Here is a 17,345-nt window from a genome sequence, read left to right as displayed (position 1 = left end):
GGTAAGAAAATATATAAATATAGGTCATATAATAAATTGGCTGAGATGCCGTATAATAAATTGTGTTAGATGCCAAGACTACATGAACTACCTTTGTTTGGGAAGAAGTTATTGGCCATGGGTGGCTGTTTGCCCATCTGGGGTTGCTGTTGTGGTTGATGATTCATCCCAGGGTGCATGCCCCCAGGCTGACCCATCCTCATCATGGCCTGCTGTTGAGCCATGTGAGGTGGAGGAGCCATTCCCGGTCCCATGAATCTCTGCTGCTGCTGGGGCTGCATGGCGTGTGTTGGGCGTGGACCCATTACCGGCTGACCCATCATGACTTGGGGAGGTGGACGGTGGTGGTGCTGCTGAAGCATCAACGCGCCAGGAGGGGCCTGTGGGTTAGGCTGTTGACCGGGCATGCCCTGCATGTGGGTGGACATGCCGCCCTGGTGCATGGAGCTTAGCTGCTGCTGTTGTTGTTGCTGCTGCTGCTGTTGTTGCTGCTTTTGCTGCTCCTTCTTCTCATGCTCCAGTAGATCCTGTATGAGAAGAGGCAACTCCCCATCTAAAGAGCTCTCTACCTTGGCCATATCTACAGAAGGAGATGTGTGATCCCCAACATCGGGCAGCCCCAGTGGATCGGCACCCAGGTCTGGGTGTGGGGTGGATGGAGGGAATGACAGGGGATCGCCTTGACCCGGGAGCGGGTAGGAAATTCCCCCTAAGCGAACAGAACTGAGAGAAGCAGATGGAGTCTGCAATTGCGTTTGCTTGCCTGATGCACCAGTTCCACCCAGTAACATGGATACAGCCTCTCCCATTTCGTCTTTGATAACCGTCTGTCCATCCTGCAGCTGTGGCATCAGGCCTCTATCCTCTAGTTTGATTTTGGAAGTGCTGGCCGTCTCCGAGGAGGGGGTGTGAAGAGCCGTTGTGGCTGACATATCTGAACTTTGTCCAGGCTCCAACTTGGGCTTCTGCTCCACCTTGATGTCAGCAGAGCCAGAGGTAGTAGGTGCTTCGCTCTCTGCCTCCACCAGGCGGAGCTGGTCTGAGAACACGTCCTTTGGGTCTCCTTGGTCCAGCTCAGGGTCAGTGTAGGCCAGCAGATCAAACTCGTCACTGTTGAGAAGATCGTCAAGATGTGGGTCGTTGGTTTCTAGATTGTCAAGGTTACCCAGGTCATCGTCTCCTTTGTCAGGATCCAGGTCAAGAGCCAAGTCATCGTCCTCCACACCTCCATCCCCAGGGGCATCCGAAAGTCCCTCCAGGTCAGGTTCAGGCAGGTCGACGCTCGGGTCAACCTGAGGCCCTATGCTAGGCTGTGGAGGATGATGCTGTTGCTGCTGCTGTTGCTGTTGTTGTTGCTGCTGCTGCTGCTGTTGCTGCTGCTGCTGCTGTTGAGAGCCAGGATGGTTGGACGAGTGAGTGATAGTTTGTTGCTGATGCTGGCCTTGTTGCGTTGCAGGGCAAGTAGGCATCAACATCGATAGTCCGCCCTGCTGTAGGCCCATCTGTGAGTTGCCGGCTCTGTCGACTTGCATGGGATGTTGCTGAACATAAGGTGCTGCAAGGTCTTGTTGAGGGGGACAGAGACGTGGTCTGGCCTGTTGCCCTCTGGGCATGAAATGGGGTCCAAGGGGCAACCTCTGAGCGTTGTGCCTTAACTCAATGAACTGCGGTGGGGGTCCCTGGCCCATTGGCTGCATGGCCTCTCCGGGCCCAGCCATCATGCCGCGGGGGTTCACCATTCCCTGCATGGCCTGCATATTGACAGCAGGGTTGAGGTGATGCCGGGGAAGCATGGACTCCATGCCAGGCTGTGGGAACCTCCGGGGGGCGGACGCCTGACCCTGCCACTGAGGCGGGAACGGTGGACGGCCATACATGCCTTGTGGGTTGCCGGGTCCGGGTTGTCTGATTAAAACAAAAAGGTATAGAAATCTTTAGTTATAGATATTTGACACAGGCATCTACTCGGCCAATTCAAATGGGGATCAACACTGAATACTTTAAAAGTAGTTTTCAGTTTCCTTACAAAAAGCATGCAGATCAGAGATAATAGGTGAACAATGATGTTCACTAACGGGTAACAAGTAACCAATTACTGGAAACAAGGTGACATATATTAGAAAGCATTGAACAAAGTCCCTATTAACCCAACTGCGTGTACTGAATAAGCCATTGTACCTCATTGCATTGGGATCCAAAACGCCTGGGGTTCCCAGAGCTTGTGGGCAGAGGAGCTTTTCCTCCATGCCCCCAATACCCATTGGCATCTTCCTGACCATAGCAGCCTGGGGTCCAGGTATAGCAGCAGAAACACGGTCCTTCAGAAGAGTTGGTCGATTTGTTAACCAAAGCACAAAAGCCTGACAGCTGCAACACAACTGATTCTATGGTTCCACGTGTTTAACTTGTATTACCTGTGGATAAGGAGGTGGAGCCTTGTGGGACTGTGGGACTGCCAGGTCTCCTCCATGCCAGCCGGAGGTTGGGTTGCTGGCGGAAGCAGCAGCCTGCTTTACGTGCCGCACACCCTTTAGGACTTGTTGTTTGATTAAGAAATCTCTCAGTTTCTGTTTCTGGAGGTCAAAACACAAACAATAGATTAGAACATAACCTGGAACAAGGCATGCCACCATTCTACATTTTTATGGCGAGATAATAGTCCAAGGGAAAAATCACAGTTTCACGATTATTATGCATTCATTTATCAAAACAGTTGACACTTTCTTTGTTGGCTTTTGTTTTCAACATTTGCTACCTTTCGAAACAGAAGTAATTGGTACCAAATAATACACAGCCCCCCTCAAACACTAATTACACTCTTGTGACATAAAGCATGTAACACATCCGCAAAGCATTTTAAGCTGGTGCACATGTTTCTCTTCTGTAGGCTGATGGCAACTTTAATAAAATGTTAAACTCACTGTGCAATGGTCTCAGAAAAAGAATGCACCATAATGTCCCATGTTTTAAGAGTGAGAACAGAAACAACTGTGTAGCTGATCCTTGACCGTTACAAACAAAGTGGTTTTAAACCACGGTTAACAGTGAAATACGTTAATCGTCGCATCCCTACCTGCAACTAATGGGCGGGACTATTTTCCACAACAGCATGCTGATGTACATACCTGTCGATGCTTCTCCAACTCGGATGGGCTGAGGCCCACCAACGCAGGATCCAGCACCTCTGGCATGTCTTGGCTCCCGGGAATCGCTGGTTGTTGGGACGATTCCGGAGGGTGGACAGATGTTGGGTCATGGGACCCGGAAGAAAGCCTGGGGTTGAAACCATCTGCAGCCATGGCTTGCCTGACATGCTGCTGCAGCTGGAGTTGAGGCTGGTTCATCTGAGCCTGCTGCTGCTGGTTCATCTGAGCCTGCTGCTGCTGGTTCATCTGAGCCTGCTGCTGGTTCATTTGGGCCTGCTGCTGCTGGTTCATTTGGGCCTGCTGCTGCTGGCTCATCTGGGCTTGCTGCTGCTGGCTCATCTGAGCCTGCTGCTGCTGCTGCTGGCTCATCTGAGCCTGCTGCTGCTGGCTCATCTGAGCCTGCTGCTGCCTCATCTGAACCTGCTGCTGCTGGCTCATCGGAGCCTGCTGCTGGGTCAACTGATAGGTGGAGGTGCTAAGGCTGCGGCTAAAAGGAGGGGGTGCCGAGGGGTTTCCAGAGATAGGATCCCCGGTGGGGTTGGAAGTGGGAGAGGCAGGAGGTGGCTGGTTATGGTGAGGTGAACCTCTGTAGCTCGGTGCGCCGTCGGGGGCGGCGGAGGCAGGTCGCGGGGGTTTGTGGAGGGCGGCGAAAGGGTCTCTAGATTGTGGCCGAGACGGCGGTCGGGAGTAAGGGTCGGGAGACTGGAAGCGATTGGTGCCTGGAGACTGGACTGAGAAGGTATCGTTTGACAGTCCCCCGGGGGTGAGAGGCGACGGGGCGCTGCCTTGGGACTGAGGGCTTGACGGCACTCGGGGGCAGGTCTCATGTTGTGCCACAGCGTGCCTTTGGGGCACAGGGGAGCAGCCGTCTCCAGACTGAGGTCTTGGAGTGAGGGGAGGCTGGCCGTAGGGGTCAGAAAAGGGGTTGGAGGGAGACTGCCTGTAGGCCTCTGAAGGGTGATTGGGGGAAGCTCCAGGATGGAGTGGCCCGCCTTCCCCTTGGTGCATCCGTGGCATCATTGGGGCCTTAAACAGACCATCACTGGGCTCCAGCATTCCTGCAGGAGAACCCGATGCCAAATCGATCCGCCCCATTGAGGAGGAGCGGGGTGAAGGTGCATTCATATCAGCCCGGTACTGCCCCGGGCCCGAAGGTGAGGAGGCCATCGCCGAAGGGGAGGAAGATGAACCATATTCCGGGCGGCCCATCCCCTGCTGGCATCGGAAGGGATCTCCATAGTGGGGGGTGTGCGGAGGAGAGAAGAGCGGCTCCCCAGGTCCACCAGCCCTTGAATGAGGACTTTGTGGAGGTCCTAAGGACTCCAGAGAGCCTTGTTGCATCTGAAGCTGTTGACTCTGCTGATGTTGTTGTTGTTGTTGCTGTTGCTGCTGCAATTGCGATCTAAAATAGGGGTCTACCTGCTGGGCCCGACGGGGAGTGCCAGGGGTCCCTGGTTGCATGTCGAAGGGGCCGGGTGCCGGCCGTCCCTGAGGTGGACCCTGTGGGCCAGGAGGAGGATAACCTGAGGAGTTGGCCTGTGAGGGGCTGGTCCCGGCCTGGGAGAAGGGGGTGGAGGGCTGGGAGTGGGCATGTGGGGACTGAGGAGGCAGCTTGGCAAACGGATCTGTCCGGATCTCAGCAGAGCCCGGGGTCTTCAAGGGTCCGTCTGGAAAAAAGGCGGAAGAGGAGCCGTGGTTTGGAGGGAAATGAAAGGGGCTCTCGGCGGAGCTGGGCTGGGACGGGGTGGAGACGGAGCCCGAGGGGGGAGGGATCTGGAGATGGAGACTTGGCCGTTCACCCTTCACACGTCCTGGTTCTGTCTTGATTGGCCGGCACACCTGGCTCTCTGCCTGCTTTAAGGAACAAGTGAGAGTTCAGAGAACAAGCAAGCGAACATTGTCCATGAATAGCATTGCATGTTGCTTATGGTTTCTAGCAGTAGTCGGCTGTACCGTACCTTCTGTGCCTTATTGATGCGCTGAGATGCTCGGTTATCTTTGGCCTTTTGCTAAAAGATAAAAACAACAACAAGGTCAAGCAGCCAACCGAGTTACACATTTAGAAACATGATCTTCAATGATCATATTTCGAATCACGTATGGAGGGGAACAGAGAATTGAAGAAAAATATCTTCCTTTAAATAAAACACCATGACTTTATTTGCTCTAACCAGCTGTAAAACCCTACTACTGTACCACCCTCAAGGGTTAATGACATCAACCTTCTCCTAACAGTAGATATTACCATTTGTCATGTCAACTATTTCCAAAACTATTCTCACAAGGATGAGACGATGACTTTCCTATCTGCATAATTTGTCATGCTCATTTCATAATTATTTACTGGTACAATAGCTATGAATAGGAAAGGGAAGTCCGGGGCCCCACGCTAGAGCTGCTGCCCCCACGACCCGACCCAAGTGGTTGAAGATGAGATGAGATGACAATAGCTAGATGACCATCCAGGGAAATGACAACCTACCAGAAATGGAACCTTGTCAGCCGCAGAGACCTTCCTCCAGATCTTCATGATCTGTTTGCAGCGACTCGCCCAGTCTGTGGCAGAATTAAACGACACAACAGCTGGGTTGATCCATTGTTCTACAGAAGCATCATCCTTTGGCCACTGCTTTAAGTAGAGCCCCCCCAGCAGTCCCTTATAGCAGCTCACCTGGGTAGTCCTGCTTGAGCGTGGGGAAGTTGGTGTTGGCGTAGAGCACGGGGGAAATGGTGGACTGCTCCCCCAGCTCCTCGTCTTTCTCCCAGCGCTGGAGGCTGCGCTGGTTGTAGGAAAGCCCGTCGCCCTCTACCTCGGTGGGGGTGGGTGGCGTGGAAGGGGTGGCCGGAGTAGAGGGCGTGGCCCAGGGGCTTTCCTCTCCACCGTCTGGACTGAAGAGCCCTCCACGGTCCCTAGAGACAATAGTAATGGACAAAGATAATGGGTGATTGTTTTAAGGATAAGGATCCAATGTTTTTTTTTAATGATAAACACGTGGGTGTAAAAGGAGTAATATGTACCGCATGTCAAAGAATGGAGACTGGGCAAGGCCAGGGAAGGTGTCCATCACTCCAGCTGAGGGCAAGGAACCTGAATGATGTCAAAATAGATAAATACATTCTTAGCTAAATATCCTCATTAACTAGGGAATAACATCAACATGATAAATACAATATCAAATAAATACATTTTGTTAAAATAATACATTCTCAGGGTAAGTCGCATTCATCATTGTGGTGTAATACTGTATTCCATTGCACACCTGAGAGGAGAGGTCTCTGTTGCAGCGAGCTGCGGTTGAGCTCTCCTTTACTGCCCTCTAAGATGGGCTTCATGCCCTCCAGAGTGGAGCCATCGGACACCCCCAGCACCCTGCGGAAGAACTGCTCCGAATCTTGACTCTCCATGCCTTGTGGAAGACCTGACACATGAAACAAATGTTATTCCCAGTGGAGACGACCACGTTCTTAAAGGTCCCATGACATGCCACCAGGTGTGGTGTGATTAGCCGTTACAAGCCACTAGCCTACCCAGTGGACTGTAGCAAATTATGCTCATCTATCCGTCTCACACATCTAGGTGGACACGCCCACCTGTGATGTCATAAGAGCCAGATTTTCAAAACGGCTTCTAACGGCTAATCACAGTCACACCTGGTGGCATGCCATGGGACCTGTAAGACTTCCAACATCTTCACAAAGACATCAATGTAAACGTTTACCGTCACTTTTCTCTGCATCGGAGCCGTGAGGATCCGAGGAGGCCTGGTCCTTCACCGATGAGGAAGGCGTAGAAACTCCTGGAAAGACATGATGGTTAAATCCTACTCCTCACTCCTGTGGTTAGAAACGCCATGCCCGGACAGACGGTAGCCGGCAGAAGCCTCACTCACTTGCTCTCTCTCCCTGAGTCAGGGGTGTGTCCACCACCTCGTGCTTGAGAGGCAGAGTCGCCTCCGTCACCCCATCCTGGGCTTCAGCTGAGGGGGAAACCAAATATGGACAAAAGATCACCAAAGTGAGCGGCAGCCGTTTCATACAACTCAATCAACGGACGCACCCTTGATTACATGTCAAGTAATTAGGGGCACCTACCCTCTTGGATTGGAGGTTTGAGCCCCGGCAAGGCTGGCTCAGGGGGTCGAGAAGGGCACATTCCTGGCCTCTGGACCGGGGGTATCACCACCGCCTTCTTACTCATGTCAATGAGTGTCTTGCCAAAGAACGCCTCCTGTTATAACAAAGATGTGGAGGTGAGAGGGTTGTGCCACTGGGTTGTGTGTGAACAGAGAGACAGAGAGCAGAGAACGTACCTGGAGATATGCAGGGAACATGTCCTCCAGTTTGCTCTTCTTTCTTCCCCGGCGTTTCTTCTGTTCCTCGCCCTCTGCTGGCTTGGGGTCCATGATGTTGTCCGTGTCTGGATGGGGACCTGGAGGACCATGAGGATGTTGAGAGAAGCCCGTCCATCTGAATAGTCAATATTTACAACAAGCACTCTTGTTTAGGTCACCCACCCTCCTCGATAGTTCTTTCCAATGGCTGCCCATCTAAAGTGGTTTCTCCAGCCAGCTGGGCGAAGAATCCTTTCTTAATCCTCGTGTGACATTTTCTCTGCCGCACCATGAAGCCACCGATCCCTGAAAGACAAGGTGGGTGAGTGATATTGGAGCATTGTACCCAGTAGCATACAGCCAGTACATGATAGTAGTTAACCGTGTATTGATTTTACTGGGGCTCACCAGGTCGGTAGGGTTTCCTCTTTCTTTTCTTGCTGTCCTCAGTCTCCTCTGCACCTCCCTTGACTCCGTCACAGTAGCCCAGGCCCTCACCACTGCCCTCCGCTCCCAGCTCTCTCTCAGGGGTCCCTGGGGGCTCCATCTTAGTCTCGCAATCCATCGGCTCCCCGCAGCCTAATATAGAGGGGAAGAAAAATAAAGGAACTTGATATGGGCGAGTTCACAAAAATGAAACCATTCATAGAAATAGGTTTATAATACTTGTGTGTGTTTTGTTGTCATTGTGTATCTTTATGTTTTGGGGTTTCTTATACAGGAAGCAGAGCACCGACCTTTGCCCTCGTCGCCGTCGCCGTCGCCCTCTTTGAGCTCCAGGCCGTCTCCGCCGTCCCCACAGAGGCCTCCGAGGCGGGAGCGCCGTTGCCTCCTCTTGTGCAGCGGGGACATGGAGATGCTGCGCAGCAGGGACATGCCCGACTCAGTCAGCCACACGCCCTCCAGCCGGTAGAACTGGGGCTCTGGAGAGACACGGGATGGACATGACGTTACATTTATATTTAGAGGACTTTACAACCAAAGCGACATGCGCCATTCATGCACACATTCACACACCGACAGTGGAGTCAACCACGCAGGGCGACAGCCAGCTCGTCAGGACCAGTGAGGGTGAGGTGCCTTGCTCAGGGACACCTTGACACTAGGAGGAGCCGGGGATCAAAGTAGCAACCTTCCGGTTAACAGTCATCCCGCTCTAGCTCCTGAACTACGGATGACATCAACTGAAATAAGCACATGTACTTAACCTTCCAACATTCGTGCGACCACTCACCTGGCTCCTTGATCTTTATGGAGGCCATGATGGCCGACTCCACCACTACAGAAAATAAAGAAACATGGTATACAGGTGAGGGGAGATATTTTTGTTGGCACTATGGGCACAAACAGCCCCCCCATGTTTACACACCCGCGGTGAGGGTTCAGCCACTTACCTACGGGCTTGGGAACGTAGGGAGTGCAGGAAGTGCACGCAAAGCCCTCATCAGAGGCCTGCTCTACCTCGTCCTCCGTGTACAGACTCTCACACACCGCATGGACCCATCTGTATGAGGGAACACATCCGTCTCAATACATGACAATATAATACAACAATAACGCATTCCCCGCCCCTCTTCACTTGTGGCAGTCTAATGAGGCACGGCTCCGTCTGCACTATGTTTTAATGAGCTGCCCACCGGTCGCAGTGCTGACACTGCAGCAGAAGCTCCTCCTCCATGAAGTTCTCCCGGCACACGGGGCAGGTGACCAGGCTGGCGCAGGGCCCGCAGTGGGTGTAGTTGTTCTGCCACTCGCAGTGGAACCCGGGCGAGTGGGAGCCGCACTGCACACAGCTCACACACCTGCGGTCACATGCAAATCTTATTGTTTATTATAACGACGTGTGCAAACTTGTAAAGTGTGTAGGAACTACAGTTGGGGGGGGGTGGGAACACATTTTCCATTGTTGCCCTAGACAACGGAGAAGGAGAACTGGGCCGCCGATGTGGCTATTGCATACGTGATTTACATAATATTAAAATTGCCATGCGTTCATTTCCATTTGTCCTGAATCAAAGGAGCCAGTGAGAGGGTTTGTTGCTCCCTTACCATTTACACTTCCACCCGCCCTTGGGGACAGTGTGCAGGGGCGGGTCCAGGCAGTAGGTGTGGTAGCTGACGTCGCAGTCGTCGCACAGCAGCAGGCGCGAGGGGTCCGAGGCCTTCCCACACACCTCGCACACGATGCACTCCAAGCAGCGCCAGCCCTTACGGAGCATCATCTTTGTGATCTGGAGAGGAGCGTTTAAAGGTTTGTGTGATTGAGTGAGAGCGTGAGTGATATCAGTGATGAGAGATAGAGAGTGAGTGATTGATATCAGTGATGAGAGTGAGAGATTGAGTGATATCAGTGATGAAAGTGAGTGAGTGTTACCTTGCTGTTTACGCAATATGGATGGTAACACTGTGCACACTGCGCACAGGCCAACAGTTGTCCCTCGGCTCCCTTCCCAAAACTGCCACACACGACACACATGTCCTGGGAAGGAATAATGACCATAGGAAACGGGCCAGTGGAGGGGGGGGGGGGGGGGGGGGGAAGATAACATTTGTGTTACAAAAGGCATTTTCAGTTCACGATCTTTCACATCTTTTTGTTCTCGACCCGGCAAATGCCAGCAAATGTCATGAGTGAATGGAAATGTGAAAGGACAGCGCTGTACCTGGAGCAAGACAAATTTATCAGTGTTTGAGAAGAGCACCACAGTGTTCTGCATGGCCTCGTCTTCCTCTTCTACCTCGCCTCCCTCTTCCTTATTGTGTCCAGGCTCTGTGGTCATGCTCAGCTGTTGGAGGACAACATCATTATTGTTGTTGTTGCCTTGCAAACACGTAAAATACAGAGATGCAATGACACTAATCCTGTTATCAACATACCAAGAAGGCGTCAATGCAGGAGGCCATGGCTTTGAGGCGTGACCTCCCACCACGCCCCCGCCCTCCTCCACCTCCTCCTCCTCCTCCACCTCGAGGTCGCCGCTTCCCTGGGAAACCGCTGCCCCGTCCCTGGGGTTCACAGGAGACAAGATGCACGGCCTGGTCACAGGGCTGTGGCTACACTCAACGATAACCCAATAGATATTCCTTCCATGGACTGCAACACACTGTGCAAGGATAACTGAAGAGAAGAACACAGTACCTGTTTGATCCGCGAGCGCCCGGGGGACCCTCTCCGTCTCATCTTCTCGCCGTCACATTTATGCGGCTCAAAGGGCAGCGAGTCATCGGTCTCGGTGAGCAGGGAGTCTGCGCGGGAGCGGCGAGACGGCAGCAGGCAGAAGTCCTGGGGGTCCGGCTCCGCAGGGGACCCCAGGAAGCCGCTGCTGCTCCCGTCTCCGTGGCTCATGTTGGAGGCCTCGTCCAGCAGCTCCACCTTCACCTGGCGCTCCAGGCAGTCCACAGGCTCCTCTTTGATCTTCACCCGGAGACACTTCATTGGCTCAGCGCCATCCTCGTCGTCGTCGTCCTCCTCCTCTTCCTCCTCCTCCTCGTCTTCATCTTCCTCTGACTGAGGTAGCGCTCTGCAGTCTGCCTCGTCGGCAGAGGGGCACCCCTGGGTGTCGGCTGAAACAGAGGGGTGCCGAGGTGAGGTGGAGGAAGGAGAGCTGGACCCCAGACATGGAGTCGGCTTCTTCTGGTCCTCCTGGTCGACCGCCATGGATTCAGAATCCTCCTCATCCTCCTCCTCCTCCTCCTCTTCTTCTTCAGGTGTGGATGTTGATGGAGCCTGATTGGATGGTGGGGCAGTGGTGGAGATGGTTTTCTGTTCAGCGGTGGTGTCCCCTCCCTGCATCTCAGGCACCGCCATCTCTCCAGGGCCCTGCTGTGAGTCTGGTGTTGGCCTCACAGGAGACTCCATAGATTGGGTCTCAGCCTGGGGAGAAGAGGCTGGGGACTGCTGGCTCTCCACCTGTCCCGCCGTCTCTTCTACAGCGGGAGTACAAGTGGCCTCTTGTTCTGTCCCTCCACATTCTTTTATTAGGTTGAAAGAATGCAAGTTTATATTAGTGTTTGTGTCTATGATTAGATACACCATCAAATAATATCCACCCCGTGTCAAGAGTTCAACGGAGGAGAAAAGAATGTGTAATTTCTATAATGGCTCTTGTGTTTACCTGTAGTCGGAGCAGAGGGCTGTTCTGAGATGACCTCCTCCGATTTGGGCTGCTGCTGCTCCACCTTCTCACTGCTCTCCTCCACTTCTACCGTCTCAACAGCTGCAGCTTCAGACCCTGATTGATGAATACCAAGAGACTATGGGTCAGATAACACAAACCACAAGCAGCAGTCAGGTTAGATGGCTGATATTTGCTTTAGGCATACATACCCAACTCCATGGGCATCTCCTCCTCTACAGCCTCCGTTCCATCTATCAACCCCTCTGCAGACGTGGTTGTGTGTTCCTTTGTGACCGCTGGTTCATCCGACAGCTCGGTTGTCATCTTTATTACCGCGTTGTCCTCCTCTGAGGCCTCTCCAGCCCGGGTCTCTGCCGGAGGCGGAGGCTGAGCTTCTTTACAGAGCAGACAGGTGTACTTATCTCCTGTAGACTCTGCAGCCGCCGATGCACATTCACTGTGCACATGCCTAAAAAAACATTAAAACAACAGTCATGCGAACTGCCCCAAGGACGTCAATTAAACCGATCACAATCAACCCATTAACCATGGTGGTGATGCTACAGGGACCTGGGACTGACCTGTGGCACATGCTGCAGCTCTGCAGGTCGACAGATGGGGAGGCCGCTTTACTGCACACAGCACATTTGGAGCTCCGCTGCTGCTGGCAGTCCTCACACACAGCGTAGTTATCAAACCACTGGGTGGAGCCTGGGAGCGTTAGCCCCCGGACACCACACTCTGAACACACACGGCACCTCTGGGGAAGGAAAGGCCATTCAAATGGTCAAAAACAAACCAGTCGGATATATACGGTTGACGTAAATAATCAACAATGATGGATCATTTGCTTTCAATATATGACTGAACATGCAGGCTTACCCTGCATTTCCAAGGGTCAGAGGGGAGGGTTTCCATGGCTGGCTGGAGGCAGAAGGTGTGGTAGCCCTTATCACAGGCGTCGCAGACCAACATCTTTGTGTCTTCCCCTGGATTTCTGCAGCGTTTTCAATTACAGGTAATTTTAAAGAACTGTATTCTTTCTGATGCAAAGCCAGAAAAGCTCAGAGCCAGTATTTTTTAGAAGAAATATACAATGCAAATCCGATACAAAACCGCAAAAGGTAGTTTTTTTTAACAAAGAGGTCTGGACGGAGAGAAGGCGTGTCGACTCACCTGCAAGTCTGGCACACTTTACACTCCGGGCACTGCCAGCCCGTCCGCTGGATGGGTGTGGCTCCGATCTCAAGACAGGCGGCGTGATAGTGCTGCCCACAACCGGTACAGAACAGCAGGTCCAGAAGGTCCCCTGCAGAGTCGCAGACTGCACACCAAGCCTCCTCACCCACTGTAGGAAAGAGCTCACTGTTAGCACCATTGACGTAGGGTGTGAGGACATCCAGAGAAATTAATGACGCTTCTTCTTACCCAACTCCTCTGCCTTGTCAATGTGCTCAGAACAGAGGAGCGCCAGCTTCTTCATGGACAGAAAGGAGCCACTGGCTGCCGAGCAGGGGAAGTGGTAGAACCGGGAGCAGCCCTCAGCATGACATCGTATCGTCGCGCCCAGCCGTTTACAGTATTCACAATGCTGGGGGGGGGGATTTTTAAAAGAGGCTGTGTTTACCCACTTTCTTGCAATGTTTGTCTTACTTTATTTACTAATGAGCTTGTTAGTAAATGTTAACCATCAGAGCGGTGACATACCCGTTGCGTCCCTGAGATAACAACCGTGTCCACATCCTCCAGTTGGTCATTTTCCAACCGTTTCACTCCCTCCGACCACACTGCACACCAGTGGTGGACCCAACATCCCCCTGTTCAACCAAACCCACCGCAAAATTCAAGTACATAAAACCTGTGACATGTACATTAAGTGGAGGAGGAGGAAAAATAGATAGATAACTTCTATCTTTGACAACTCACCCGAGTCGTCAAAGAGTGCTGCGAGGCAAGAGGAGTCGGGGAATCCGATGGAAGACAGGTCATCGTTCCCGGGCCCTGGGAGGGAAGAAGCGGTGGTTTCCAGGGTCGGTGGATCGGAAGATGGCCTAAAGTGTCGGAGTTCCCGTTGTCCATGAAGGCTGCGCTCCACACAGTTACAGAGTGCACAGGCCCTTGTGCTCTCCCTGTAAAACACCAGACCAAATGTTTGAAAGACGTCTACAAACAACTCTTAACATTGGCTAAGGTTTTGGAGAATACTGTTTTTAGGCGTCTTTACTTGGCCGGGACTTACACAAACGTGCTGGACATGGCGGGCTTAGCGCCAGACTTGTCATCCTCAAGAGGAATCGTCTCCGACTCCTCCCCAGATTTGAGAGGCTGCTTTGCATGGGCGCCGTCATCAGCTGGGAAAGTGTTAAAAAAAAAAGTTAAAATGAGAAGTGTCCCCCCCACACACACACACACGATAGGATGTATATAGAGCTTTTTTTGGTCACTCAGACGTTTTACAGTGAAGGGGGGACCTCACTAACTACCACCAATGTGTAGCACCCACATGGGTAATGCACGGCAGCCAAACAGTGCCAGAAAGCTCACCACACACCAGCTTGAGGTGGAGAGTGATGGAATTATCAGCCAATTATACAGGGGGATGATTAGGGGACCAGATTGAATGAGCCTGGTTGGGCAGTTTTAGCCAGGACACCGGGAATCCCCTACTCTTTGCGATAGGTGCCCTGGGATCTTTTATGACCTCAGTGAGTCAGGTCCTCAGTTTTACGTCTCCTCCGAAAGACAGACACACACACACACACACCTATGATCAAAAATAAGGAATGGAAGCATATTGCATTACCTGTTGGTTCCGAGTCATTCTCTTCGCAGTTCGATTTCTGCTCATCCATCCCCTCTATCGAGTTTGACCTCCTTGAGAGAGATCTAGAGTTAGAGACAAAAGAATAATTACAATTTTGGGAAAATAATTTAAATTCCCAGCCTCCAAACAGTCATTGAACATTTAATTTCAGGAGTTTTAATGTAATATATTCTATATTACCTTTATAAATAAAGCACTGGGGAGAACAAACTAGAAAAGCCAATAAAACACTATATCTTTTAACTTCACGAGGGTATAGAAACAACTTTTAGGTTGCCCCATTTGTGAGACTTGCATACATGTATCGGCTTAAGAAGAGGAAATAAAGTCATTAAAACGTATAATCTTGCATAACGATTTCTTCCATTTAGATCATTTCCGTGCAACGAGTTAACGTTAACATTGCCAATGCACCTCGATGTTGCTCGCAGTCACCAAAGAACGAATATAGCGCCAGCTTTTCAAACACATACATCGTTAGAAAAAAATACTGTACCAATGGAGTATGCGTTCATGGAGCAATACATAACCCAATTACTTCTATTTACACCACCAAATAAACAACCTTTCACAAATGAGATGTTGTTTTGATCCATAACACAACCATAAAACGGGGTACACAAAGACAACACGACTTCCGTATGAACACCTTCCTGTTGCCACAGTGCTCATTTCGTGTTGAACTATTGCGATGTTTAACGCAGTTCCGTCCCCCGACATGTCCAGCAGACGACCAGAACATAAATAGTTATTTACTCACTCAAAACACGTTTTGACTTCAATGTACGTGTTTTAAGAATATATATTGCCAATATAGCGAAAGTGCGTTGGACAATTGGGCAATGTTTAGCCATGGCCCAGTAGAAGTACAGCAGGTATCATTCCCTTGCATTGTGTGTTAAAACACATTCAGGATAGATGTATAACAAAACAGACAGATTTACAGCCTCCCCGTGCATTTCATAATAACTTAGAGAAATGTACATTGGGATGTTTTAATCATCCACAGTACATGTATCTATACAATACGTGTGGAGTCCGAGAAATGTGTCTCATCGATTCAAACCATTCTCCATTAGTCCACATATGGGTTATTACAGATTGCAGCGGGAGGAAAGGGCACAACCTGGGAGGATATAGCCCAAATACAACTAAAACGAACCTAAATCCACCAGATCGATCGGCTCTGAGGACCGTGTGCGTTTATTTCTCTCAATGCTCGAATCCCAATACACCAGCACACACACAGTTGTCACACCAGAGACTCCCAACCCACCAATAAAAAAAATAAACCAATCTAAACCGGTGAACTTAGAACCAAAGTTTGAATAAACCCCGAGCCCGGTATGAGGGGAAACCACCGTGTACGGAGAGGACCTCTCCAACACAACCCCCAGCAGACTGGGTGCAACGATTCCTAAATGTTCATGTAGATGAACACAAGTTGGTCATGTCAATAGCAGGATTAAGATTTACCTTCAGTCACCGATTGTGTACAGTTTTGTGTACGTCAGATTGTGTACGTCTGATACACAAGTGCATCTAAACGAAAGACACGGTGGATTATAAATAGTACGACATTAAAGTGGGCAATCCGCCGCACTGCTTAGTGTAAACAGACTTCAAAGGATTGGTCCTGGGCCAGCAATTAGCCGGGCCCGAGAAGCTAACGACCATCGCATCCCATATAGCTGCAGATGGTGACTACTAATGGTGAAACAAACGCGGGAATGTTAAAGAACAACCTATATTGTATGTTAATATCTATAAACCACCAAGCTGGAAGTCTGCAAAAGCATTAACACCAAGTTGATAATACGATAGCTAAGCGTTAGCTTAGCTAAACAAGTACACACGACCCATCTCACAACTGTTAGCATAGCAAACATTAGACGGGTTTAAGGTCAGAACGGTCTCTTTGCAGGAGTTTAAAAGAGGTTCATATGAAAACGACTCACCTTACAACCCAAATGTGGAGTCCTCATACATCAGTTTAACTCGGCGAACCACGCAGCTTCACAAAACGTGGACGGTTTTCTCATGTTATGTACCGGGCTAACGTGGCTAGCCGGCTCGGGGAGGAGTGGGGGAAGTGCGGGGCTGGTAGCAGGCTGATCCGCGGGGCTAGCTCCACAGAGCCGCCACTAATCCCTTATCTCCAGCCACGCTACGCTCACTTTGCCGTCGGGTCCATGAGCTCCGATCCAATATAAAAATGTCCAAATCAAGGAATCCCAGAATGGAAAAAGTCCACCCGAGTTGATGCAGTGTTAAAAGCCTCCGTAGCTGCTCGGCTAAGTCCTTGCTTGGTGTGAACTAGCCTGGAAGCTAGCTCCCCAAGCAGCTCAGGAATCTCTCACGCCAGCAGGTCGCTGCTACGACAACTAACTGCAAGTTTGCACTAAATCGTCCGCCAGACGATGTGTCTAAAAACAAAAGTGGACGACCCTCGGTGCATATTCATATCCGAGGCTGTGTGCGCTGTATCCTGGCATGCAGCTACTTGGCTTTGCAGCTCAACTTTGCCTCTGGTACCCTTGTATGGGTCACCATCATCACTTCACTTGCGTTGCGTCGCGTGTGTTTGCGTCGCGTTGCGTTGCGTTGGGTCGCGTCGTGCGCTACGTCGGTGTGCTTAAAGATATATTTGACGTAGTGGTTCGGAGCTAGCACTACTAGCAGCTAGCCTCTTAACGAAACGGATCGTTGCGTTGCGCCGATCCGCGTCGCTAATAGGCTAGCAGTGAGGCTAGCAGTGAGGCTAGCTCCGAACCACTACGTCAAACATATCTTTAAGTACACCGACTGTAGCGAACATAATGGCTGTTAGGGTTGATGTAACTATGAACTTCGGTTGGACTGCATCGATATTTAAAACTGTAATGTGTCAACGTTCATTATGTTAATATGCATAAAGATTAAAATC

At 51.1% G+C, this 17,345-nt stretch overlaps 1 protein-coding gene across 4 annotated transcripts in view; it reads right to left on the bottom strand.

Moving 5' to 3' along the window:
• The window catches only part of kmt2d (lysine (K)-specific methyltransferase 2D), a 32,291-nt gene extending 15,353 nt beyond the window's left edge, over window positions 1-16,938 (bottom strand). For 3 of the 4 annotated variants that reach the window (XM_084479934.1, XM_084479937.1, XM_084479936.1), the window contains exons 1-35: window positions 16,378-16,938; window positions 14,399-14,481; window positions 13,835-13,946; window positions 13,522-13,724; window positions 13,303-13,412; window positions 13,024-13,186; window positions 12,772-12,943; window positions 12,478-12,592; window positions 12,177-12,355; window positions 11,805-12,064; window positions 11,593-11,709; window positions 10,617-11,449; window positions 10,355-10,483; window positions 10,141-10,263; window positions 9,852-9,956; window positions 9,527-9,708; window positions 9,115-9,279; window positions 8,872-8,981; window positions 8,712-8,756; window positions 8,215-8,400; window positions 7,886-8,056; window positions 7,661-7,783; window positions 7,457-7,575; window positions 7,239-7,374; window positions 7,037-7,123; window positions 6,866-6,943; window positions 6,407-6,565; window positions 6,165-6,234; window positions 5,818-6,056; window positions 5,629-5,702; window positions 5,105-5,155; window positions 3,126-5,000; window positions 2,415-2,573; window positions 2,179-2,318; window positions 92-1,905 (exon numbers count right to left, since the gene is read on the bottom strand). In XM_084479934.1, the coding sequence (XP_084336060.1) occupies window positions 92-1,905; window positions 2,179-2,318; window positions 2,415-2,573; window positions 3,126-5,000; window positions 5,105-5,155; window positions 5,629-5,702; window positions 5,818-6,056; window positions 6,165-6,234; window positions 6,407-6,565; window positions 6,866-6,943; window positions 7,037-7,123; window positions 7,239-7,374; window positions 7,457-7,575; window positions 7,661-7,783; window positions 7,886-8,056; window positions 8,215-8,400; window positions 8,712-8,756; window positions 8,872-8,981; window positions 9,115-9,279; window positions 9,527-9,708; window positions 9,852-9,956; window positions 10,141-10,263; window positions 10,355-10,483; window positions 10,617-11,449; window positions 11,593-11,709; window positions 11,805-12,064; window positions 12,177-12,355; window positions 12,478-12,592; window positions 12,772-12,943; window positions 13,024-13,186; window positions 13,303-13,412; window positions 13,522-13,724; window positions 13,835-13,946; window positions 14,399-14,447 (8,653 nt within the window). In that variant the 5' untranslated portion in view covers window positions 14,448-14,481; window positions 16,378-16,938. The remainder of the gene's footprint in view (window positions 1-91; window positions 1,906-2,178; window positions 2,319-2,414; window positions 2,574-3,125; window positions 5,001-5,104; window positions 5,156-5,628; window positions 5,703-5,817; window positions 6,057-6,164; window positions 6,235-6,406; window positions 6,566-6,865; window positions 6,944-7,036; window positions 7,124-7,238; window positions 7,375-7,456; window positions 7,576-7,660; window positions 7,784-7,885; window positions 8,057-8,214; window positions 8,401-8,711; window positions 8,757-8,871; window positions 8,982-9,114; window positions 9,280-9,526; window positions 9,709-9,851; window positions 9,957-10,140; window positions 10,264-10,354; window positions 10,484-10,616; window positions 11,450-11,592; window positions 11,710-11,804; window positions 12,065-12,176; window positions 12,356-12,477; window positions 12,593-12,771; window positions 12,944-13,023; window positions 13,187-13,302; window positions 13,413-13,521; window positions 13,725-13,834; window positions 13,947-14,398; window positions 14,482-16,377) is intronic. The other variant, XM_084479935.1, reaches the window with a different exon arrangement.
• Between the last annotated feature and the right edge of the window lie 407 nt (window positions 16,939-17,345).

The sequence above is a fragment of the Micromesistius poutassou genome (assembly GCF_964030765.1).
Source record: "Micromesistius poutassou genome assembly, chromosome: 15".
Classification (NCBI taxonomy): Eukaryota; Metazoa; Chordata; class Actinopteri; order Gadiformes; family Gadidae; genus Micromesistius; species Micromesistius poutassou.
Note: the sequence above shows the minus strand (reverse complement) of the source record. Positions and strands in the feature narration are given on the sequence as shown.